Here is a 24,917-nt window from a genome sequence, read left to right as displayed (position 1 = left end):
TTTACAAAATCGAATTTGTTCACGCAAAGTTCCATACGCGCTGACCCACGCGACAATTACTTTAACATACAAACGCTTGAGCCTCTTCGCGATCAACTACACCTCTTTGATAAAGTCAACTTTATAAATTTACATCATCACGAAATACGAATATTTGATATCAAACCTTATGGAGAAACATTTTTATTTGCTGAAGGCCAACAGTAGTACTATTGGGGACGGGCATAGCGTAGTTGGTAAATCGATTGCCTTGTACGCAGCTCACCTGGGTTCGAATACCAACCCCGCACATAGGGTTAGAGATTTTTCTAACTCGAAGAGGCGAACGACCTTAAGGTTAAAACCTCTACAATCGAAATAAAAAAGTAGTACTGTACAATTCACTTTTTCATCACATTCTGCAGCGCAATCGCTCGTCAAGCATACATCAATTCCTTAGTTGTATCCCATCCCACACAATGATTCTCTCCCATGACGTTCTTATGGTCTGCATGGACCATTCAGCCATTATTCCTTTTATCACTGGCCGTGGACTGACTTGTGTTCTCATGATCTTACCAAACACGTGTCATGGTGACATGACCAGGAGCTCTAGTAATATAGAAGAATTCACTCTCATCTAGCATCTGAACCGTGCATCGAAAATTAAGTACCAGATTCACGGTTCGTGTGCAATCATCCAAGAACGCGCGCGAATATGGGAATGGACACACACACGCTAGCACGTACGCCATCCAGATGCTCACGCGATCGAACATGTTAACGTACAAACGCTCGTGCCCTTCACGATGATACGCGCGATCGTGAAGTCCCTACGCTCGCACGTATCTGAATCGTACAATGAATATCACATTCAGAACCAAGGCCCGCTGCAATTGGCCTTAAGCAGTGTTGTAGTGGGTAACATTTCCCGTATCGTTTACGTTTCGAATTTAATCTCATCACTATATGACAGCAGTTTTGACGTATAGACGTTAAATGCAATGACTTATTTATGTTCACATAAAAAAAATTTAACGGTTGTTGCTAGAACAGGAGATTCTAAGAGACCAAAGCGATATCGAAAAGTGGTTCGGCTTAGCAAACCAAATGCAAGCAAGCAAGTGTACTCTTGCCTCAAATAACAGTTGATAAAATAAGGAGTTGTCAAATGTTGGGAGAAGTGACAGGAGTATCTGATAGAATCGGTATATTCAGGTATCTGTTGTAGAGTTTTTAACCTAACGATGACAAACTCATCTACTTTTTTTTACTGTTGTTCAAGAATTCTAAATGTTTCCAGAAAAAATCAATAGTTATCTGTTCAAAAACTACGTAAACAGTCCTCACGTTATGAACAAACGCTAGAAAGCAGAATCCGAATTCAGCAGTGCCCCCCTATCAAACTCACATTCCTCTGAATTGCTTATTTATTCGAACCTTTGCCTCAAATGGCGTTCAACAGGAACTGAGGTTGGTTGCAGTGCAAGACTTCTTTCATAACATTTACAACAGCGCGTTCTGGGTTAAAGTGAATGTGCCCAAAATACCTATCTGTACAAAAGAGAGTGAGATAATGGCATTGTGCAACTTTGTGCTTATACACATAAGTAAAAATATTAAACACAAAAAAGTGCAGAAGAAGAACACGATTGAAAATACCGGTTCAATAAATAACACTTGCACAAGAAGAGCTGGTTCTGCCCGAAACCACTAGCCTCGTCGAATGCTTCACTGAACTAACGTTGATATACACATCGAACGGAACTCTGAGACTGTTTTCGTTATTGCAGGACTGTTGTGTTGGTTGGTGAAGGTTGCGCGCGGTGTCAATATTTGAAAATACAATATCAAGTCAGATTCCGGTAAGGCTTACACCAACTCCTGTTTGGGAAGTGAAATTTTTCTATTCCTTGCCTTCACTCTTGTGTGTTAGCATTGCGTTTTGCTCTGATGCAAAGACGCGTGAAACATTTTCTCGTTGTAACTACCTATATAGCTTGAGTGCAAAAGTAGGCGAAAAATGGCTTATCAGATTGTTTGCGAGGGGGAGACACTGGTCCATTCAAGCCGGGGGTGGTGGGTATAGCATTGTATGTATTGGCGCAAAATGCCACGAAAGCGCATGCCCATCTTTCGAGCTATGTATTATCGATCGATGCCATTAAAACAGATGTTTGCACCAGTAACACTATCTCTCCCTTAGCTGCACACAAACATTCGAGCTATAGGTCCCGCATCCGTACCACTTTCCCCTACCGATTGCTTCTCTAGCGGGATTATATCTGCAAAATGTAGAACAAAGAATTTTTCGCCTAACAGGTATCTCATTTTATTTCACTTTTATTTATCTCCACAGATAATTACGGCAATTAACTGTTAGCGTTTTCGCTAGGAAAAAAAAGTAAAAAGTAATCAACTGCATCCAGAGGAAAAAAATCCAACAAAATGCAAGCACGATGAAGCGCGGTCGAACAGAAGAGATTCAGTTTGGGCAGCCTCCGCGATCCGGTGGGACTGCCCCCCATCAGCGTCTCATCGCAGCGACCCAGTCACATAATGCTGGGCCCACGATACAATATCAGATATCGCCCAATGTCATTAAAACATCGACACCGGCCGAGGTTGTGGCTAGTTTGCAGTCTCAGCAGCAGCAGCAACCTCAATCGCAGACAGTATCCCAACAATCACAGCAAGTTCCCCAACAACAACAACAACAACAGCAGCAGATTACCCAGCAATCTGTACCACCGTCTCAACAGCAGCCCAGCGTTCAATATACTACTACTTGTAAGTAATCTCTAATTATAATGTACGAATCTAATTATTATTCTAAACTATAACGATGCCGATTAATAGCGGTGTTTCAGCGAATGTACTTTTAAAACCAGGCAACTCATTTAGTTTCTCTATTCTTGCCCCTCCTCCAATAACAGCCTACACCGCTGCCATCGGTAGTGGGAATCTGGTGAAAACGACTGGTCACACTCAACCTTCAGTTCCCCAGTCGACACAGCAGATCCATGTTGTCAACACGACCAATCAAGTTCGTGGCCATAAGGGTGCCCCTAATGTGACCGCCAACACGGGGCAGGTAATCACCACAATGTCAACGAATGTTATTCCAACAGCTCAGTCTCAAGTACCGCCACCACCCCAGGGACAAGCGCAATTCCAGCGACTAAAGGTCGAAGATGCCCTTAGCTATCTGGATCAGGTGAAGTTTCGTTTCGGCAATCAACCACAAGTTTACAATGATTTCCTCGACATAATGAAGGAATTCAAATCTCAAAGCATTGATACGCCCGGTGTCATCCAACGAGTGTCGAACCTGTTCAAAGGCCATCCCGAACTGATCGTTGGCTTCAATACGTTTCTGCCGCCGGGATATAAAATCGAAGTGCAAGCAAACGATCAAGGATACGCTTTTCAGGTGTCCGTCTCGGTGCCATCAACATCGTCGGCTGGGACAGCAGTTGCCCCACAGCCTTCGCCTCACAAATACAGTACAATTTTCCAGGGTGGTGGCCAAATTGTGCAAACCGGAAATACAGCAGTCAATTTGATGACCTACGGGCACTCAACTGGCTCGGTACACACGACTATTCAGCCAGCTGTATCCGGTGGGTCAGTATCGGCAAACTCCAACGTTAGCAGTATTTCAACGATTCCTCAATCGCCGCAGAATTTCTCAAGGGATCGTGAACGAACGATCTCCGGGGGAAGCGCTGGACCGAATCTTCCTCCAAATACCGGTTCAGCCTCTACAGTCCCAACTGATCCAAGTGCAATGACTACAAACCAACAGCAAAACCTTCACCGAATGATCTCCCAGCAAGTGATATCCCATCAACAGCAACAACCACCACCACCGGAACCACCCGCTGGAAACGCAACTCCCAACCAACCGGTAGAGTTTAATCATGCCATTACATATGTTAACAAAATCAAAAATCGTTTCCACGCACAGCCGGAGAAGTACAAGCGATTTCTGGAGATTTTGCACACCTATCAAAAGGAACAGAAGATCTACAAGGAAGGTCCTCCAGGAAGCTGCAACATCGGCGCGAAACAACTGACCGAAGCTGAAGTTTACACGCAGGTGGCAAAACTGTTCGATAATCAAGAAGATCTCCTGCGCGAGTTCGGTCAATTCCTACCGGACGCCACAAGCCATACACCACTTCACGTCAATAAAAATCACACTATGCACGAACCGGTACAACCGCCTCCGTCGCAACAAACGCATGGTAAAAAAATGTCCGGTAGCATGATGAGTGGGAATGTGAAAGCATTCAACAGTTCACACCAGGCAAATTTAGTGCGGTTACAAGATCGAGATTACGGGCCAAATGACAAGGATTTCTCAACGGGCGGGCCAGTAGGTGGACGAGGTGGTAGCGTAGGACTTGACAAGGAACCGCGAAATCACATTAGCAATCAAAAGTATGCCCACAATGCATCTGGAATGGGCAGCGGGCAAGGCGGAGGAAGTGCCGTTAAACGGTCACCATCGTACTCGCAACTAGGATCATTAGGTCAAAACCTGTCCTCACGGGATCGCGACGGTCCCCCAATCAAACGCCATAAGCCAATCTGTCGCGATATAACACTCGCTGAAGCTTCCAAGTTCGGCACGCTTAATGATTATGCATTCTTTGATAAGGTGCGAAAAGCACTGAGGAGTCCGGATGTTTATGATAACTTCTTGCGTTGTTTGACCTTGTTCAACCAGGAGATAGTTTCTAAATCTGAATTGCAAACTTTGGTCACGCCATTTCTTAGTCGGTTCCCAGATTTGTTGAAATGGTTCCAAGATTTCCTCGGCCCTTCAAATGTACCCGAGTGCATTCCGTTAGCATCGGCTCAACGGCAGGATCGATCTCAAGGCGAACTAGCGACCGATATTGATCTGTCGACTTGCAAACGTCTCGGTGCTAGTTACTGTGCTCTTCCAAAATCCCACGAAAATGTCAAGTGCTCCGGAAGAACAAATCTTTGCAAAGACGTACTAAATGACACCTGGGTATCGTTCCCAACGTGGGCCGAGGATTCGACATTTGTCACGTCACGAAAAACGCAATACGAAGAGTTTATCTATCGCTGCGAGGACGAACGATTCGAACTGGACGTTGTGATAGAGACTAACAGTGCAACGATACGAGTGCTGGAGGGTGTACAGAAAAAGCTCAGCCGGATGTCACCGGACGAGGTCAGTAGATTCCGGCTGGACGAATGTCTCGGAGGAACATCATCGACGATACATCAGCGGGCGCTGAAGAGAATCTACGGTGATAAAGCGGCCGACATCATCCAAGGGTTGAAGAAGAATCCGGTCGTGGCGGTTCCGGTTGTACTGCGAAGGTTGAAGGCCAAGGAGGAAGAATGGCGCGAAGCGCAGAAGGTATGTTGGTTTGTGTGTGTGGTTGAAAATGGAACCGGAAGTTAAACGATATATTTTGTCCTACAGGGTTTCAACAAGCAATGGCGCGAGCAAAACGAAAAGTACTATCTAAAATCCTTGGATCACCAGGGTATTAACTTTAAGCAGAACGACATCAAGGCGCTACGATCGAAAAGTTTGTTCAATGAAATTGAAACACTTTTTGATGAGGTGAGTTACATGAAGGTAAAAGCAACTGTCCCTGGTTGTGATTGTCAGGTTTACTACAAGAATGGTATTGTTTTTTTCTGTACTTTTTGGTGCTGATCAGCGTCACGAGCAGAGCGAGGAGGGTAGCACCAATCCGTTGACCAGTGGACCGCACTTAGTTCTACCCTACAAGGACAAAACAATACTGGACGATGCGGCCAACCTTTTGATCCACCACGTGAAACGACAAACGGGCATCCAAAAGCAGGAAAAGGGTCGCATCAAACACATTCTTCGTCAGTTTGTGCCGGATCTGTTCTTCGCACCCCGTCAGCAGCTGAGCGATGACGAGCGAGAAGATGGTGAGTACGGCTTGGCCGGTTGATTAGTTGATTGGGAATAAATCAAATGCTGTAATGAGGTTATGCGGGCCCTATTACGAAGGGCGTCGCGTTATTTCGTTGATTACTCGGCCCTCAATCGATACAAAGCCTATAAACTAGTATTAATATCTTTGATTCGTTTGTAAGTTATCATCATCATTGTGGTCGAACGTTACGGGTATTTTATATTTCCATGTTACTCGATCTAGGGCCGCCATTCTCTAGTCTTTAACGTTCGTCGCACACACATACAATGGCACACATTCAGCGAGTGCGGGGTCTGTCCCGAAATCGACGACTTCATCCAAGTTCTCTATTGAGTATAGCTTCAGCTGATCTCTTTTCCGGCATTCGCACTAAAGTTCCAGCCCTCTAAGCTTTCCGTGTCAGTAAGTTTGTAAATTTGTACAGCCGTGGTTCGCCGGTTTCCATTTTCTACTGTGCCACTGAGTATTGAATGCAGAACCTTCTCTAAAACACACCGAGCACCCGACTCTCTGCTTCCTTCTTCGCCTATTTATGGCCATACGGAGCAACAGGGAGTATCAGCGATTTGTGTACATTTTGTTGTATCTACACTAGACTGACCAGAAAAATAATGAATTTTTGAAAAATCTATCGGCCCATCCCTGAGTCAACTCCTAGTCCCAACAGGAGCACTTGTACCAAATTTGAAGCAAATCGGACAAGTCCAGCTACCAGACCAACGTGCCTGAAGTTTGTATGGGATTTTTCAACATTTTTCATGGAGAAAACCCACTAGCGCGCATTTTCGCCGCTAGGTAGCACTGTATGCATTATGAATATAAGTAATATAAAATAAGAAAGATTTAATTGTCTACAAATTTGTCGAAGACTGCTAGTCAATCCGGCTTTGTTAAAAGAAGTTATTAAACTTTTAACGAAGTGATGTCTGAGTCAGTTTTGCATGAGGCCTAGCAGTGAATGGTTGTGTTTCGGGTCTCGATTCCCACCAACTATACATTTTTGTAAGATAATGGTTAGAATTAGCTGAATAGTATGTTCAGAAGAATTGTAGTACATGATACGAGTTATATTTTGGTTGGAAAATTTTAGTTCGACATGCTACCGCATAGAAGGCGCCAACACTAACTTTTCATAGGAGACAGATAGAATATCTAGATGTTCGGAAGTATTACTGCAAAATACCTGTTCTACAACTTTGTCGAAGACACCTAGTTCCTATCTCTCTCCGTTGAAAAGTTAGTGTTGGCGCCCTCTATGCGGTGACATGTGGAACTAAAATTTTCCAACCAAGATATAACTCGTATCCTGTACTACAATTCTTCTGAACATACTATTCAGCTAAAGCTAACCATTATCTCACAAAAAGGTATAGCTTGTGGGAATCGAGAACCGATACACAATCATGCACTGCTAGGCCCCCTGCAAAACTGACTCAGACATCACTTCGTTAAAAGTTCAATAACTTCTTTTAGCAAAGCCGGATTGACTAGCAGTCTTCGACAAAGTTGTAGACAATTAAATTATCTTTCTTATTTTCACTTACAGTGATAGCACGATGCATACAGTGCCACCTAGCGGCGGAAATGTGCGCTAGTGGGTTTTCTCCATGTAAATTGTCGAAAAATCCTCCTATAGAAACCTCAGGCGCGTTGGTCCGGTAGCTAGACTTATCCGATTTGCTTCAAATTTGGTACAAGTACTCCTGGTGGGACCAAGAATCGACTCAGGGGTGGGCCGATAGGCGTCATTTTTTTCTTGTCACTATCTACACCAACAGACCCCTTGGCCATAAGTTTGCCCGTCTGTAGGCTATTGGGACTGCCTACACAAACCTAGTGTTCCAAGAAACGTGAATCCATCGACAACCTGGTTCCGTGGCCTCTTCATTTCCACCGTGGAACCAACATCGTTCGAACTGCCACCAACTGCATCCAAGGATACTGGATGAAATCTGATGGAAGGAGTGAAATACAAGACCCGACAATTCACATTTACTAAAAAGGGAGCTTTTTTCATTATTCTGTACGATTTTCACTTGCACGATTTGATTTTTCAATAAAAAGTTTGACCGGTTGACACACATTTCTGTTTGACTAATTTTTGACCGTTATATCGCAAAGGATAATATGGGTGGAAATGAAGCTTAGTCTTATGGAAGTCGCCCTCAGCCAATTTCACCACACACGTAATACTACACTGAAAAAGTTCAAGAGCTTGGCCATGACTGAAAGCTTTGCTATGGATATCAATGTGCAATGTTAGAATCAAGGTACCAGTTTATATGGACGATGATAAAATTGAAATGCGTCTGCACGATCTATTACGCCGTAGTACAATAAGTTAATTACAACTGTCATGTCAGAATATAGAGTGGTGGAATCTGTTAAGCGATCTTGTGAGCGCTACCTTGGAGAAGATAACAGAGTGCATAGCCTTTCTTCTTGTAACGTTTGTATATCATGGTTAATATTAAGTCGATTACGCACTAGGGATCATCCATAAATGACGTAGCATTTTTTGAGTGATTTTTTACACCCCCCCTCCTCCCCCATCGTAGCATTTCGTCACAAACCTCTAAATACCCCCCTGGTAATTACGTAGCTTGACGGTAGCCCTGCGCCCCCTTGTCACCGCAATTTTTTTTTTAAATTCTATTCTATTCCCCCTTTAAAAAAGCTACGTAGCATGACATGACCCCCTACCCCTCTGTCGTCACACATCATCACAAAATACAAAACTCCCCCCTACCCTATATAATGCTACGTCATTTATGGATGATCCCCTACAGAAATTTATCAGTATTGGAATTCAAGAATTTTTTGGCATCACTGTTCGGCAGAATATCAACCACTCGTCGAACGCATCAGAAGCATCAAATCACCAATGTGGATACCTTTGTAATACTACAACGTGAATCAGCTTCACCGGATGTCATCAGCCGCCCTGAAACAACAGAGCGAAGAGCAAGTAGCAGTCTCGGCATGGCACAATGTGACAGTCACCTTTCACTACCCATTGTGGTAGCATGGGAATCGCTGATTCTTCAGCAACATAAAAGTGGCTTTTCGAACCGGATAAGTTTGTTCGATAGAACTATCAATCGAGAGGTGTAAAATCGACGGACGTGAAAAAGCCGTTTGCGAGCGTAGAAAATAGTCATTGTTCGTCGGAGATCACTGTTATCGAAAGCTGGAAATAATTTTAGCTGACGATCTCTAGCCTGAAAAGGAACTGATTTTTAAAGCAGTCCGGCCGCATGATTCTACGCCGTATTCATTTACTGGAGAAACCAATAATAAGCTCGGTTCGCAAAATTGTCATAATGCTGCTATATTTTCCCCTAAGGAGCAAAAATTGGGTGAGTACCAAAATTTCTCCCCAGGGAAATTTTTTTGGTGAAACCACTCTTTGTGCGTAAAGGGCACAAATCCTAACTTAATAAAGAAAAAGATTAGCGCCGGCTTGACGCTAAATCCCAAAAAAGGAAACACACTTTATGCTTCAATCAAACGACTGGTCAAACGTGGTGTCCCGTTCGAGCAGAAGTTCAGTTTATGCCGATGGTCACAGTGAAGCCTATGCGAAAGCACTATTCTACATTTCCCCCTAAGGAGAAAAAATACGTACCAAAATTTCTCTCTAGGGCGAATGAGCGTTAGGGTCGGTTTCTGATGATACGAAGTCGAAACGCAACCATGACTTTGTCCATCATGGGGAACAAGCGGTACAGAGAAAATTATCAACCACAGGAACTGAATGTTCGGAAGCGTGGAGAAGCTCGGTTCAACAAGTTCAGCAGTAGCCAGTGCGAACGACTGTTTTAAAGAAGCCGTTCTGGTTAGGATCCATAAGAGCTCATAAAGCGATACGGTCCGGAAAAGAGCTTTGCTAATCACAGTGGCATCAACGCACGAACGCGGGGGTGGTCGATCTAGTGCAAAGCCGAGAAACACTTCAATAGACCGTAAAAAGAGGTCCTGTGTTTGAATTTATAATTGTTATAGACATCGGTGGCGATTGTGACAGCTCTTTCAATACAACTGTACGATCCTTCTCGATAGATAATTCGCACCACGATTCCGGGCGTCCACAATGACGCTGCGCGGACCTTACACATTCTAAAATTCGATACCTATGAAAGCAGTACTCGCCAACCGAGAGTGAACGAAGTTAATAGCGGAAAGCGTCATGGTTCCTGTGTGAAGCAATGATCGGGATCCATCTGAATCTGGCTACATGGACATTCACATGAAGTAAACACGTAACGTTCGATGGTCAATGAACACCGTGCATAAAGGGGTCGGCATGGTAGTCGCCAGACATCGACATGAAGGATGCTGATAGGGAAGTGAAAACGCGGGCCCGTGAGAAATGAATGAAGAAAGCAAATAAATAGATATGGGGAAGATAGATTAGGAGAGGAAAGTGTGAGGAGAGGGTGAGGAAGTGAGATGGAACGGGAATACATTTATTTGGCTCGTGTGAATTTGCCCATACTAAACGGTGCGATCACGGTGTATTTGTTTCCCGTGAGGTCGCAATCTACATTCTATCCATCGAACTACATACTTTAAGGCGCACTACTTCATGCCTTACTGCATTTATGAATGTAGGTTCGTTTCGCTTGTTACATATAGTGACATCATTTGATGAAAGGTATTTATGAAGATACATCTGTACAGGACCATATAATATGATGAGCATTGACCTCACATCCTACGATGAAGGGTTTGTTCATGTTTCTGTCGTATCTTATGAGGGCGCTGATACCAGAAGGTGGTGCTCTATCCGTATCAGCAAAGTAGGCAGATGTGATCACCATATCCTGCTTGCCGCTAGCCGTCGGTACCTCAACCATTGGCGTCCTTTTTGAATGAATCCTGTAGTAATTGGAGAGAATTTCATTAATCCATTTATCAAAACAACAGCGTTACGAGTTAGGTGGTATTAAAGTGAATTCTACACGCTCTTTCGTGAACCATCGGCTAAGGACGGCAGTGGCACCTTTTGCTTGGTGAAGGTTCAGTTGTGTGTAGAGTATGCTGCTCATTTCAACGTTGTTGGGTCATCAAGCTCTGGAGCGTATTCTGGTCGTCGAGTTTTAGACCGGGGCCGACTGGTCGCAGCCTGTGTGCTGCGCGACGTTCTTGTTGGTCTTCTCCGTCCAGTATTTGGTAAGGCTTTTGCCTTGTTTTGCTTTATTAGCGTCCTTATGCCGATAAGGTGTTGCAGATCATCTCGCATTGTAGGTTGTGAGCCGCATGCCTTGTACACAGCACGTAAGACGAGCTGCCACGGATGCACTCGTTGGCGTTGTTGCAGGCTGGCTTTGAGCAGAGGTCCGTTGTGTTTGCATTGAGCCACCCATGTGAGGCTTATCATCCCATACTTGCCTAGAACTAGCACGTTCGTTGAATATCGGAGCTTCCCTCAGCTGGCCCATTTTGGTCTTCTTACAAACGTAGTTCAGCTGGTTTTGCTGGGAGGTTAGCAGTTTTACTGAAACCTCATCTACCACCAACAGGAGCTGTACAGTTTTGAGGATAGTACTTTTTACAACTCTCCAGTGTTCTGATGAGAAATTATTTTTCTGTTTCTACACCAAGCCAATAATGTTTCCATATGAATTGACGATGTTGTCTGAAAAATACCCAATCTACGCAGCTTCAAAAGCCTCTAAAGTAGCGCCTAGGGTTTGCTCGCAGTTTTCACTCTGAAAAAAAGAAAATGATCTGGCAAGCAATATGCAGCTGCGGACAAAAACCAAATTTTGAAGCGTAATTATCAACAAAAAAGAAGGGATATATCTTTGCAATTCGTAGTTTTAAATAATAAATCAGTAAACTTTCAACAATAATACGTTCGTGTGAAAATAACATCTCATTGAAGTTTTGGGTTCACTTGCTGTGGATTCATTCATTTTCCTTGAAATAGTACATTCCGGGAAACTTTTCCCGTAAATGGCCATAGAAAATTTGAAAAATCTTGTTCATCTTCTAATAGAATCTTTTCACTTACCAAATCCAGCCAATGATATTATGATCCCAATGAAGAGCCTATTTTAATTTAAGAAATTAAACAGAAAAGATCAAGTCTACAAAAACATAGAACATTGAAAATATTACATTCTAAATCGGTTTTTCATATTTTCCATGCAGACATGGACGTCGATCAAGAGCACGAAGAAGAAAGTAAATCAACAGCAAAAAATGGCAATAAAAATAGTGGAAGCAATTGCACAAGTAGCTCCATCGGCGGAAATGGTGGCAGCAGCAGCAGTAGTAGCATCGCCGAACAGAGCAAGGATTCTACTGTGCCTATAGTAAAAGAAGAGATCCCAGATAGTACAACCGGTGCTAAAGCACCATCAACTGCTTTAAGCAGTGCACCACCCGACAATGGAACAGCATTAGCAGCAACAGCAGCAGCATCGGCCGGATCGGTAGCTGCTGTTAGTGGAAATCAAGCATCCAGCGCAGCTGCCGGAGAATCTAGTACTAGTGTGAATCGAGAGTCAACAACGGACGACAGTGGTAAGGAGAGCTCGACCGAGGATGCCATTAAAGTGGAGATCAAGCAGGAGAACGATACAGACCTACAGGTGGGTGCAGCTCAAAGCACTCAATCGTCGCAACAGCAAACACAACAGGCTTCGTTGAACGCACCGTTGCCACCTCATGCCATCAGCAAACACTTGGTGAGTATCGCGGGCAGAGAAGACTAACTGTTGGGCAAAGAGATAGAAAAACCAAAACATATGAATGAATGTTAGAATCGATCAAACACAAAGTAATAAATATCAACAAGGAATCCCTTAGAAAACAATAAAATTAAGAAAATTTAAATATTACATGAAATTAAAACGATAAAATGCGGGAGGCAAACCCAGGACATATGACAGTGCACATAGCAAAAAGGGAAGCAATTCGAACAAATCAATCTAAAAATTATAATATCTTATTTTTGTAACTCTTTATAGGAGGAAGCATACACGCTGTTTTTCACCAACAACAACTGGTACCTGTTCTTGCGGTTACATACGATTTTGTGCGAACGGCTCCGTACAATCTACGAGCGAGCACAGATCATTGCGACCGAAGAGAGAGCCTATCAAAGCACGCGTACCAATAGCACGGCAACCGCCCTTCGATTAAAACCCAAGAGCGAAATCAAGGTGGAAGACTTCTATGCCACTTTTCTCGATATGCTGAAGAATGTTCTGGATGGTAACATGGAGGCGGGTAATTTTGAAGATTCCCTGCGGGAGATGTTCGGCATTCATGCCTACATTGCATTTACGCTGGATAGGGTATGTATAGTTTTACTTGATCAATTGAGGATTTTTTGTATAGCGTTTTGACTATCACAGGTCGTTCAGAACGCTGTAAGACAACTGCAGCACTGCGTGACGGAACGAGGTGCTCTCGAGTGCGTAGAATTGTTCCTGCTCGAGCAACGCAAAGGTGGTGCCGGCGGGCTCTGTCGCACCGCAAATCGTCGTGTCGCCAACGAGCTAGCCTACCAGCGAAAAGCCGAAGCTGCTCTACAAGATGAGAACTGCTTCAAAATTTATGTTGTAAGTATTTTGTTGAACTCTCGCTATTGAATCGTGTTAATTTACACTTGTTCTCTCTTCTCAACAGTACAAGATCGATTGTCGGGTTACAATTGAACTGCTGGACACGGAGACGGACGATACGGCGCAGAATTTTAAGAACGCCCAAAACTTCAGCAACTACGTCGACCGGTTATCGAATCCGGCCGCAGCGGGAACGGGAAGCGAAAGTGGAGCCAGCATAACCGGTGGTCTCGGTTCGACCGGGTTACATTCCAACGTGGAGATAAAAACGGAGAAACCGGACGATGATATGGTAAGTGGTAGCCAAAATAATGACAAATATTTTCGATATTTATTTTGATTGCAACACGGTACTGTGTGATATGGCGCACAGTAAAATTGCGAGAAATAATTTTTTTAACTGTAAATAACAGCATCAGTTCATCTATCAGCCATCCGTTGATCTGTTTCGATTATTAAGAACTTGTTTTCAAGTTTTTATTTTAGTTTTGTTTGGGGTTGTTGCAAACTTACATCTCTTAAATTGTGGGTTCGTTTTTCGTCCTTCGTTTGGCGTTTCCAATAACATTCTCTGCCTCCATTGGATTCGCACCTCCCCTCTAGTACTAAGAACATAATCCACTAATTTGAGCTTTCTCTTCACATTGATCTTTTTTCTCCGTGCCAGGTCAAACAAGAATGAATGAAAGAATTAAACGAAGAAGAATAGGAACAGTCGTAATTCGATTATGTAGTTCAGTGATAAAACTCGTTGTAGGAAAGTCAAGGCATAAAGTTTTAACTGTAAATAACTCCAACTCATTTGCCATATTTGATTGCACAACCAATATAACTGTGGAATGTGGTATCTATTACTGCTCTTAGTACTAGCATACTCTCCTAGTGAGAGCAGCATGAATGAGTGAAGATTTGTTACTGTAGGCATTTATCATATATTGTAAATAATTTTGTTTTCCTCTCAACGCCAGTCGTCGGTATTACAAGATCTAATTAGTGAGAGTATTATTTCATAGTTTGTGCATTGAAAACGCTCGCATTTGTTCCTTACCACGAAGAGCAGCAAGGGGCAATTTGTTACTCTATATGTGAAATATTAATACATGATGAAGAAAAGTAAAGTGTTGAAATTGGATTTAATGATGCATTGGTTGTTTCAAACAACATAATGGGTTTTGTATGTTCCAAAGAGGATGAACGCAGCTTTGTCACGTACATAAAGTTGGCATGTTGGATATTCTGCAACTGCAATGGGTAGTAAAGTATTTTGTTTCTTGAACCGTGTAAATTTTTTACGCTGTTTTCACTGCATTTATAATTGTTATCTTGATTTTTTTTTAATTCACGGCCTTCAAAATAAAATAATAAATAATGAACTACGTCTCGGACGTTTTGGTAGAGGCACCTTGTGAAAAAGTGTGCCCCAGTTCTTACTAAATTGGTTACTTAATTGTTGCAGAAATAAAAATTTTAATGGGCATATTATGTTAGCATGGTATTGAAAGCTAACACGTGTTACTGGACATGAGAAGGGCTCTAATGCTTTGAACTGAAATCAACCATTATTTTGTCCTGGAAAAATATTAAATAATTCCAATCCCACCAACACTTGCATTGGCGTATGAGTGGGCGCACATCGAGCATCTTCCTTGATGGAACATAGTGACTTTGGTAATTTATAAAAAGAAAAGAATATTAGATTTGTACGTTTCGATATAGTTCCCGCGTTCACCCAGTAGCACCCAAAGTCGATTAATTTTACCTTCGGATCAATTGAAAGGAATCACAGCGAAGATATCAAATCTATGAAATGTTGAAACGTATTCCTTAAACTACATATATTCTCCAAAACTACAAATGTAAACTGTAATTTATTGTGTTAGATGCAAATTTTTAAATTTACTAATAAAGAGTAAACAATCCAATCGAGCAGTCTAGCCTTTTATTTAAATATCGCTCCACATTGCTGCTGAATCTATTCGTTCATTCATAGATTGAAACCAATGTATCTATAACAAAGAATAAGAAGAAAAACCTCAGGACAGTTCCTATAGTGCAGAACACAAAACTGAGTAGGTATCGCTTAGAGTTTTCAACTTATGCTCTTATAATTTTCAAACTATAATTGTATTGCGAAACAATCCAACACTATTTATTTGTCTTTACTTTAAATATTATGGTGTACAGTGGGATCTAGTATATTTTGTCTATGTTGATATTTTTTTCTCCTAGAGTAATGTATTTTTTACTTGCTATGATTTGTTCTCAACTAAACCGAATCAGAATTTGTTTTTTTACCTACAAATACATCGTTGTTAGGATTCTTTTAATTTTTCCATACTCTACCATTTCTTTTATAATTATTTTGGCGACAAGCTGCTCATTTATCGTGTACGTTCTAAAACAATATTACAACCATAAGTAAATAAATACGTTGAAAAATAATCTTAAGTTTGACCTGGTACTGATGAAGAGTTTGTTCTAACTTCTAAAAATCGTAACGTACCAAAATATTAAGAAATGTGTTAGACCAGAAGAGGAATGAATGTATTATTTTAATATTGCTGTGTAACGATGATTCCATTTGCTTCACGTAGAAAATTTAGGTTGGCTTTTTTTTAGTTCCAAATCTATTCCGACGGCATGATTCCGATTCCGATCAAGACATTTTATTTGCATGTTACTTTTTTCAATGTATGTAACTAGTAAAACCTCTATTTCCGAATCTGCTAACAGTATCTTTGCTTATTCTTTAAAAACAGAACTTCATCTGCGGTCCCCGGAAGGCACTGTTCCTGCAGCGAAATCTGCGTCGGTGTAAAAAATTGAATCAAGTATCGGCAATCGAAATGATGGCGTTAGCAGCGTCGTCGTCGTCGTCGACGACAACACCAGCAACAACAACGACAACAAAGGAGGATGCTGCGGCTGACAGTGTCAGCGGAAGCAGCCGTTGTAAATCTCCTCTGGTCAGTGGTGGAACGACGACCACTGGTCCGAAAAATAATAACACGGTTTCCACTGAGATTGGGACGAACAATAATAACAACAACAACATCAGTTCGAGCAAAAAAGGTGGAGACGATGCCATTATCACGGTCTCAACGTGGAACAATAAGTGTAAGACACCCCCGGAGCGATTACCTAGCAGCAATGGTGATCAAAATTATTTCGTGGACGATCGCGAGCAGTTTAGGTTAAACGTGAACAACTACAAGATTTGCTACGTACTGAACAAGGATCACATCTTCTACAAGCGGAAGTCGCTGTTGAGGGCAAAAGAGGTAAGATCAAGATTATTTTTCTTATATTTGAATAGTTAATGCCGGGCCTGATACCATCCATTGGCATATATTATTATTAGTCTTCGGTTATTATCATTAGCTCATCCGTCTTTCATGGCGGGTTTGTTTATGCGAGCTAGAAGGTTGAGAGATGTTTGTCCTTACTTTCATGTTTATTGATCAGCTCACTCGGACGTACGGAAAGTTGTTGCCTTTTTTGATTTTGGTGTGTTAGGCTTTCAGGCAAGATTGTAGGACTAGCGGCTGAGAGATAACTAATTTTTCGAAGAGTTTTATAATTGTTTATGTGATATGTGATCTGACCCAGTCGGATCAGATGAAGATTCATTTCGAGCAAAGATGAATATTGCCCACGTCCTTTATGTGCAGATTCATTTTTTTTTTCATTTAGTTTATTTGATAAGGCACGTTTACGTTAGCACAAAGGTGTCAATTTCATTGTTTTACATTTTACATTACAAACTCGAATCGACTCCGAAAACTTCAACCCGAAGTGCTGGTACGCATACTCTGTACTCTTTCTTAAAGAACCCGTAGCTAGCAATATCATGTGCCTGATTCAAACTATTTACCACGACCCGAAGCTTACCAGGGAGATTTTTCGATATGTCTGTCACGATCGAATGTCGCCCCGTCAGAACTCGAGAAATCTGTAATGGATTTAAACATTTTTTGTATTTGGCCCTTAAGTAGATCACGTAAAGTCCGGTGGCCAAGCATCGATATACCCCACACACGACAGAAGAAAAAAAACTTCCAAAACCTCGACGAAGCGGAGAAGGCTCAGGATAATCTTAAAAACGGGCTAGCTAGCTTTGCTTTACTGCGCCGCACTACACAGACTGAAAAAGAACATCTATGCGCCCTGAGAGTCGGTTGTACGACTTTCCCCCGAAAACCATTCCCCAGAAACTAAAACACCGGAGTTTTTCCCCAGAAAGAACCATTCCGTCGAAAGTACCAATTACCAGAAAACCTTTTCCCAGAAAGTATTTTTGCCCAGAAAACCGTTACCCAGAATGAACAAATACCCAGAAGTTCATACCCCAGAAAAAACCATTTCCCAGAAATTGAGGTATTTTAACTGAAGATGACTTATTTATTAGTATTAATATTCAGGTTCGGTTTTGTAATATAAGAGCTATTGATAAAATGGTATCGTTTAACCCATTATAACCCAGGGGTTTCAAAAAGTGAGCCAAATGCAGTGATATCTTCAATTCCACCAAAAAATGTATCAAGGATTATGGGAAAAATAAAATCACCGCTTAAAATGGTTTTGAGAATGAAAATATCTCGTGCAAAAAAATTCGTGCGCTTAAATAAAAACAACAAGTTTTAAGTTGTTTGACATATTTCTTCGGATTTTCTGATAGACAACACTTCTTTTACACCTGTAGGAACGTTTTGTCACATAATGGAATTATTAGCACGAATTCCAACAATAAAATTCAATTAAATGTATTGCTTACTTTTCAGCCGCCATTTGCCCCAACTATACATGGTTCAAAAATGTAAACAAAATTATAAAAAATGGCAGTTGTCTTGTTTCATAATGAAATATGAGGTGCAATGATCCCATTAGTGCAATAATAAAGCAGTTAGATGCCAAAATTCTGTAGTAAATACGCGTAAACCGATGGATAGTTCTGCGTATGAAATTTCATACGCTAGGATATAATGGGTTAATGTTGTACCATCTTCTTGATCGACAATTAAAACTTCTTTTAATTTTTTATCTCTTCTACCTGTTTTTACAGCGACGCCGGTTTACCATATCTCCTTGCAGATATAGCATATATTCCGCCGACGTGGACTGCTCTTCCTATTTGAATGCTTTCACAACCGCATAAAGTTTAAGGTCACTGGTACCTTTTAAGAGTGCATTTAATTGGTTATGGTACCCTTCTATTGCGTTTGAGGTTCTGGGTTTGTCATTGAGGGTGTTGTGTGGCATGGTCCATAATTCAGGGGAAAATCTGGCCTGTGCCTGTGCGCAGTGTTTTCCAATCCTTCGCTTCCCCAAAATGTATTTTTTATGTAATCGAAGTACGGGGGACATTTGTTCCGTAGCTGAAGCACGGATAATACCCAAGCCTTTAGGCACATCTTGAGGCTTCAAAAAATCCAAGGCCTGGGTTTGTCTGAAAGAGATTTGCATTTGCACGCTTTTCAAATAAATTCCAGATAATCCCAATTTTTGGATCCGTTTTCACCAATTTTTCGTTAGGTGGAAAAAGCACCCTATAGTACAGAATTGAGAACAATCTTTGCTATAGCGTTTGTCTCAGCGGTTTCAAAATCTGTCAATACAATCGATGGATTAATTATAATATTGTTGTTGGCTGCTATGGTTTTTATCAGTTCTAGAGCTTTTTTGTAGTTGGATTCTGATTTATCTGGAAGGAGTATGTGTACTAAGGGCAGGAAAGTTCGTTCAATGCTCAATGTTCCGATTGACCCGTGGATCGCAATTTATGTAGCAGATGTATCAATAAGGGCATGACCTGTGATCAACTCGTATGCTCGGTTTATTCGAACATAGGAGTTGACTCCTTCTTTCAAACATGAGCAATTCTTTGAATATGTATGCCAAATAGCCCTCGGAATGAAACTTGTTATCCACTCGTCTGACCGGTTTTCTCAAACATAGGGGTTAATTCATTATTTCCAGCACACTATGGAATAGCTGGAGCAAGAAGTTGGCTAAAATAGGAAAAACATATTCGAACTATCATATTAAAGATTTTTTAAAACATTCTTTGATGTTTGTTGCATAATGTACCATCGAAATTTCAAGGGGGTCCTCTACTCGCGAGGCCTAAAATTGAAGTGTTTTTTGGGAATAATTTGCGAAAGATCTACTGAATGCAATTAGAATTAGCAATTGCGCCACTATTGCTTGCGGTTTTATAGGCAAAAATTGGTTCAAAACCAATTATATTTTTTCTGTCAAAAAGGAATCGAAAGCTTTTATTTAACATATAATCATCACCCGCAGATTTTTCCATCTTTTTAATGCGTTTAAATTTAAGTACAATGCGTAAATATTAAAAAAAATACTGTGAATAGCAAACTTTTAACAAGTATTCAAGTACACATGATCTAAATGTAACGAATTGTTTATTGAGAAAATAGAAGAAAATTTTTTTTCGGTAAAATAATTTTGTGGGTTTTGGTACTTTCTGCGGAACAGTTTTCTGGGTTATGGTTCTTTCTGGGTGAAAGTTTTCTGGGCTAGTGCTTTCTGGGAATCAGTTTTCTGGGAATTAGTACTTTCTGGAATATGTGTTTCTGGGGAAAATGCTTCGGTATTTTTTTCTTCTGGAGAATGGTTTTCGGGGGAATGTTATACAATCATGTGCTGGTACGCATACTCTACTCTTTCTTAAAAAACCCGTAGATAGCAATATCATGTGCCTGATTCAAACTATTTACCATGACTCGAAGCTTATCAGGGAGATTTTGCGATATGTCTGTCACGATCGAATATCGCCCCGTCAGAACTCGAGAAATCTGCAATGGATTTAAACATTTTTTGTATTTGGCCCTTAAGTAGATCACGTAAAGTCCGGTGGCCGCGCATCGATATACCCCACACACGACAGAACAAAAAAAAACTTGCAAAACCTCGACGAAGCGGAGAAGGCTCAGGATAATCTTGAAATCGGGCTTGCTAGCTTTGCTTTACTGCGCCGCACTACACGGACTGAATAGAACGTCTACACGCCCTGAGAGTCACTGTACGAATGAAGTTTCATTATGTGGAACTTTTAAATGCTTTCACCAGTTTAGTAACTCAACAAAAAGATTTGACTTATTCACGTATTAACAACTACAAATATGGACTAGAACAGGGATTATCAACGTCTGCATTGAATTGAAAAAAGTACACTAATGCGGTTCAGTGAATCGAACGTTGGCACAGCCCCACAAACGCGTGCAATGAAGGTTACCTCAAAGTGCTTTCGACTTTATGGTCGACTGACTACAAAAATGACAATGCTACTGTTAGATATTCATTTCCTTACACGTTGCAAAATAATAGATCTAATATCAAAATTTATACATATAAAACCACCCACAAGCACTGAATCCAGCGAGAAGGCAGCCAAAAGTGTCCTGAAATTCGGGACGGCCGAAGAAACCAAATGCCAAAACAAGCAATCATCTGTGGTGGAAGAAAAGTTGTACTCTCTACACTTGCAGCAGGTTGCTTACCACGCTACAGCAGAATATTGTTATACTTCCAATGTCACGGACCTCAAAGAGGTAGAGAAACAGATTGAAGAATTGGCAGCACAAATCAAGAAGATTCAGACCGAGCTTTCCACACTACAAAACAACGTAATGAAACAGTTCGACAGGGTGCAAAATCAACTCCATAGCGCTACGCTGCCGCTAACTTTGCCATGTGCTATGGGAATCCCTATACACATGGGACAATTATGCTTCTAGCGGCAGTACACAACTGACAGAAAATAGTATGTCTGATGCGAAATCGGTCGGCAACGTTGAGGCCAAACTGGAGGCGATTAAAATGGGAGTGAAACTTGCAAGAATTGCTCCCAAAGTGTTAATAGCTATCGAATCTCCATCAACAGGTTCCCTCCTAAGCTGGTGGAAACGTTCGGTCCATTGTTAAAAGTTTCCTATGTTTCCTAGGCATCCCATACTCAATGCCTTTCGTAATGGACCGACCGGTCTATTACGTCAACCATCCTAGTTGCATTCGATAGCTTCAGCACTAAATCGGACGTCCTAGGGAAATACTTCGAGAAGCACAAAGAAGCTAAACTAAGCAACTTGAAAATAGGGCTTCCATTAGAATACCGCTTCACGGTCAATGAAGTGTTATCAGTCAATGGCTTCCGGATCCGCAATCTGGCATTGAGAATAAAACAGAAAAAGTTGGTGGATCGGTGTACGTCAGAAATGACAGAGTCGCATGACGCCTTCTTAAGCAGAAGAAAAACACTCCAATTGAAGACACCAGCCATCTCCTCGAACTGCTCCAACACGATCCCAGCATCGACGAGTCTTCTATATTATTTGACGCAGAATATGCTGAATGTTCTCTGCAGACAAAATAAATCTAAGCACTAACGATTCCGTATAAAAATCATTACATGCCAAACAACTACTCCCACCTACGAATGTGAGTGGCCTGGAATGCCATATCGACGGCATTAAACTTGCTCTACATAAAAACCAATACCATTTCTTCGGTGTAACTGCAACTAAGATGAAGTCATCCAGCCCAATCGGACCAGTACGTTTACCATCCTACAACTTCATCGAACACAGCATACCATCCACTAGAGGTCAACACAGCAAGTTCTGCGTAGGAATCGACCTGTATTTTCTGAAAGGCATAAAAGCGACACCAATCCCGAAATCTACTTTCAACACCGATACACCAATTAATCAAAAATTTGAATTCCTTGTTTTACAAACTCGAATTAACGACCTCAACGTCGGTATCGCCATTGTCTGCAACCCTAAAAACAGCTACTAAAGTTTTTCCCAAGAGTATTAAAAACTGCTGCTGGACATACAAGAACTCAGCTTTGACAGGCTGTTTCTACTGGGTGACTACAACATAAATGTGTCTCTTCCGCATCCTGTGGGAAATCATGCCGCATTAAATCGAATACACGATGCCTTCAACTTGTTGGTTCTACCAACTTCCTCTACAAGGATCACCGATGTCTCCGCCACTACCATCGATCTCCTGGTGACAGACAACGCGCAGTCTATCGTGACCTCTATAGCAATAACCAACTGCATTTCTGACCACGAAACAATTTTCCTCAATTCCGACGTAAAAATCAGCAAGCCCGCAGCCCAACGAATCACAGTTAGAGATTTCCGTGCCGTAAATATCACCAGACTCCAAGCAGACTTCCAGAGCAACAATTTTGAAAATATTGCAGATATCGTAGACACCAATCTAAAAGCTGAGCGTGTTACTTCCGAGATACAAAACCTAATGGAACTACTTGCCTCTGAAAAAGTTATTAGAATCAAGAATAGGAAATCGTCATGGATCACAGAGGAAAAAATCAGGGATCTGGTTCGCACCCTCTACTCATGCAACCCCAACCGTGTAAAAGGAGACAATCAGTGATGTGACTACGTACGGAAGCGGGACATAGCCACCACTCTCATTTCAACTTCGAAGAGGCAGTACGGAGAACGGTATTTTTCGCCTAACCTGTCAGTTCATAAACTGTGTAATAACCTGCGTCGCGAAGGCATCCACAACAACAGTAAGCAGAACGTAACAAAAGAACAAATTGAGCCGAACCAGCTAAACCGCTTGTTCTGTGACGGCCGTCATCAGTTACAACACTCAGCGCAACCTCACAGCACCGACGTAGTAGATAGCACCAACGTACATGGCGAAAATCGATTCAGCTTTCAACACACCAACAACCAAGAAATTTCCATAAAGACTGCAGAGATACAATCAAATGCCACCGGGGCGGATGGCATCCCCATATCTTTTTTAAAATTGCTCTGTCCGTTCATTCTACCGACGCTAGTAAACCTGTATAATGCAATAATTGACACCGATAATTTTCCTGCTACGTGGAAGAAAAGAATTGTTACCCCTATCCCCAAAATATCGAACTGAACGCAACCAAAAGACTTCAGGTCGATCTCTGTATTACCTGCCATATCAAAAATATTTGAGAAGATTTTGTTAGCTCAGGTCATTGAATATACGGAAAATGTGAATCCCCCGCTCCTGGTACTTACTCAATTCGGATATTGCAAACGACACAGCACAACTACAGCCTTCGTTGAAGTCACTCATAACATCTATAACAAGTTTGATGGAGGTCAATGCACTGTGATGGTTCTGGTTGGTTTCTCGCTTGTATTCAACTGCGTCAACCACCGCTAACTTCAGAATAAACTTCGAGATGAGTTTCACTTCACACCCAACGCCTGCAGTCTGATTAACTTGATTCTAGCAGACCGAACTCGACTCGTGAAAAACACCGATGCAATTTCAGATATTCCCTCCGTTACCCGGGATCATACTTGAGCGCCCTCCTGTGTTCAGTTTGTATATAAACAGCCTGCCACGAGATCTGAAGTGTCAGTATCAATTTTACGCAGATGACCTGCAAATATACATTCCTGGACCAAAGGAAGATGTAGATATGCTTATCGCGGCGGTAAATGCCGACCTGAACATTATCGAGAGCTGGGCGAAACAAAATGCTTTGCTCTCGAACCCGAAAAAAACCCAGGCCATTATTTTCTGTACAACAGGCACTGTAACCCCGAACACTGAAATAGTTTTTTGTTCGGAAACCATCCAGATAGCAGAAAAAGTTGTAAATCTAGGTCTGGATATAGATAACAATCTTCGCTGGTCGTCTCAAGTCAACTGCGTCACTGCAAAATTCTTTGGAACTTTGCACACTTTCCGTAAATTTGCTCCCATTCTGCTAATCGCCACCAATAAGAAGCTTGTTCAAGCCCTCAAAGTTTCTTTCCTGACCTACTGTGACATCGTGTACTATCCGGGTCTATAAGTAGCACAAAAAGGTTAACCGTTGCTTCAAAGCGTCCATTCAGTTTGTTTACAACTTGCGTCGAACAGAATCTACCGACACGTTGCGTAGTTCAATACTTGGACATGAACTCGATGCAAACTATCAAATCCTCTGTTTTATGCGACAAGGGTACTAGGGCAATCAACCAGAATATATCCAACATCTGCAACTGGAGGCCAACTAAACTGTACGAGAAGCTTCATCGTTCCACAACACATCACTTCGGGAAGGAAAAACGCGCTCGTTGCTGGTGCTATCGCCTTGAATGGCCCTGAGGTAACAACAGACCGCTGTCACGTTCCAAACAGCCCTAAGGGACGTTAAACTAAACTGATTATTACTTGTAACCACTAGTTTTCAAAATGTATATATCTCAATCGTAGTTTCCTTATCCTGACAAATGGCACAACCACCAGGGTATCGTTAAGGTTACTGTTACACCATTCGATTCAGTGGACTGTCAAAGACTTCTAGCAAAAAAAATAATCAGACATATCGTTCATTTCGTTGTCACTTCCT

The 24,917-nt window shown here is 41.7% G+C and overlaps 1 protein-coding gene across 6 annotated transcripts in view; it reads left to right on the top strand.

Moving 5' to 3' along the window:
* Positions 1–24,917, top strand: part of LOC131684502 (paired amphipathic helix protein Sin3a) — a 52,467-nt gene that overhangs the window by 23,446 nt on the left and 4,104 nt on the right. For 3 of the 6 annotated variants that reach the window (XM_058967436.1, XM_058967438.1, XM_058967439.1), the window contains exons 2-10: positions 2,339–2,769; positions 2,916–5,383; positions 5,450–5,608; positions 5,694–5,934; positions 12,102–12,640; positions 12,923–13,252; positions 13,313–13,519; positions 13,587–13,814; positions 16,282–16,803. In XM_058967436.1, coding sequence (XP_058823419.1) covers positions 2,439–2,769; positions 2,916–5,383; positions 5,450–5,608; positions 5,694–5,934; positions 12,102–12,640; positions 12,923–13,252; positions 13,313–13,519; positions 13,587–13,814; positions 16,282–16,803 — 5,025 coding nt within the window. In that variant the 5' untranslated portion in view covers positions 2,339–2,438. Of the gene's footprint in view, positions 1–2,338; positions 2,770–2,915; positions 5,384–5,449; positions 5,609–5,693; positions 5,935–12,101; positions 12,641–12,922; positions 13,253–13,312; positions 13,520–13,586; positions 13,815–14,189; positions 15,449–16,281; positions 16,804–24,917 lie in introns of those variants that run through there. The other 3 variants (XM_058967441.1, XM_058967440.1, XM_058967442.1) reach the window with 3 other exon arrangements.

Source organism: Topomyia yanbarensis, chromosome 2 (assembly GCF_030247195.1).
Source record: "Topomyia yanbarensis strain Yona2022 chromosome 2, ASM3024719v1, whole genome shotgun sequence".
NCBI classification, from domain to species: Eukaryota; Metazoa; Arthropoda; class Insecta; order Diptera; family Culicidae; genus Topomyia; species Topomyia yanbarensis.
The sequence above is the reverse complement of the archived record's forward strand: the minus strand, read 5'-3'. Positions and strand labels throughout refer to the sequence as shown.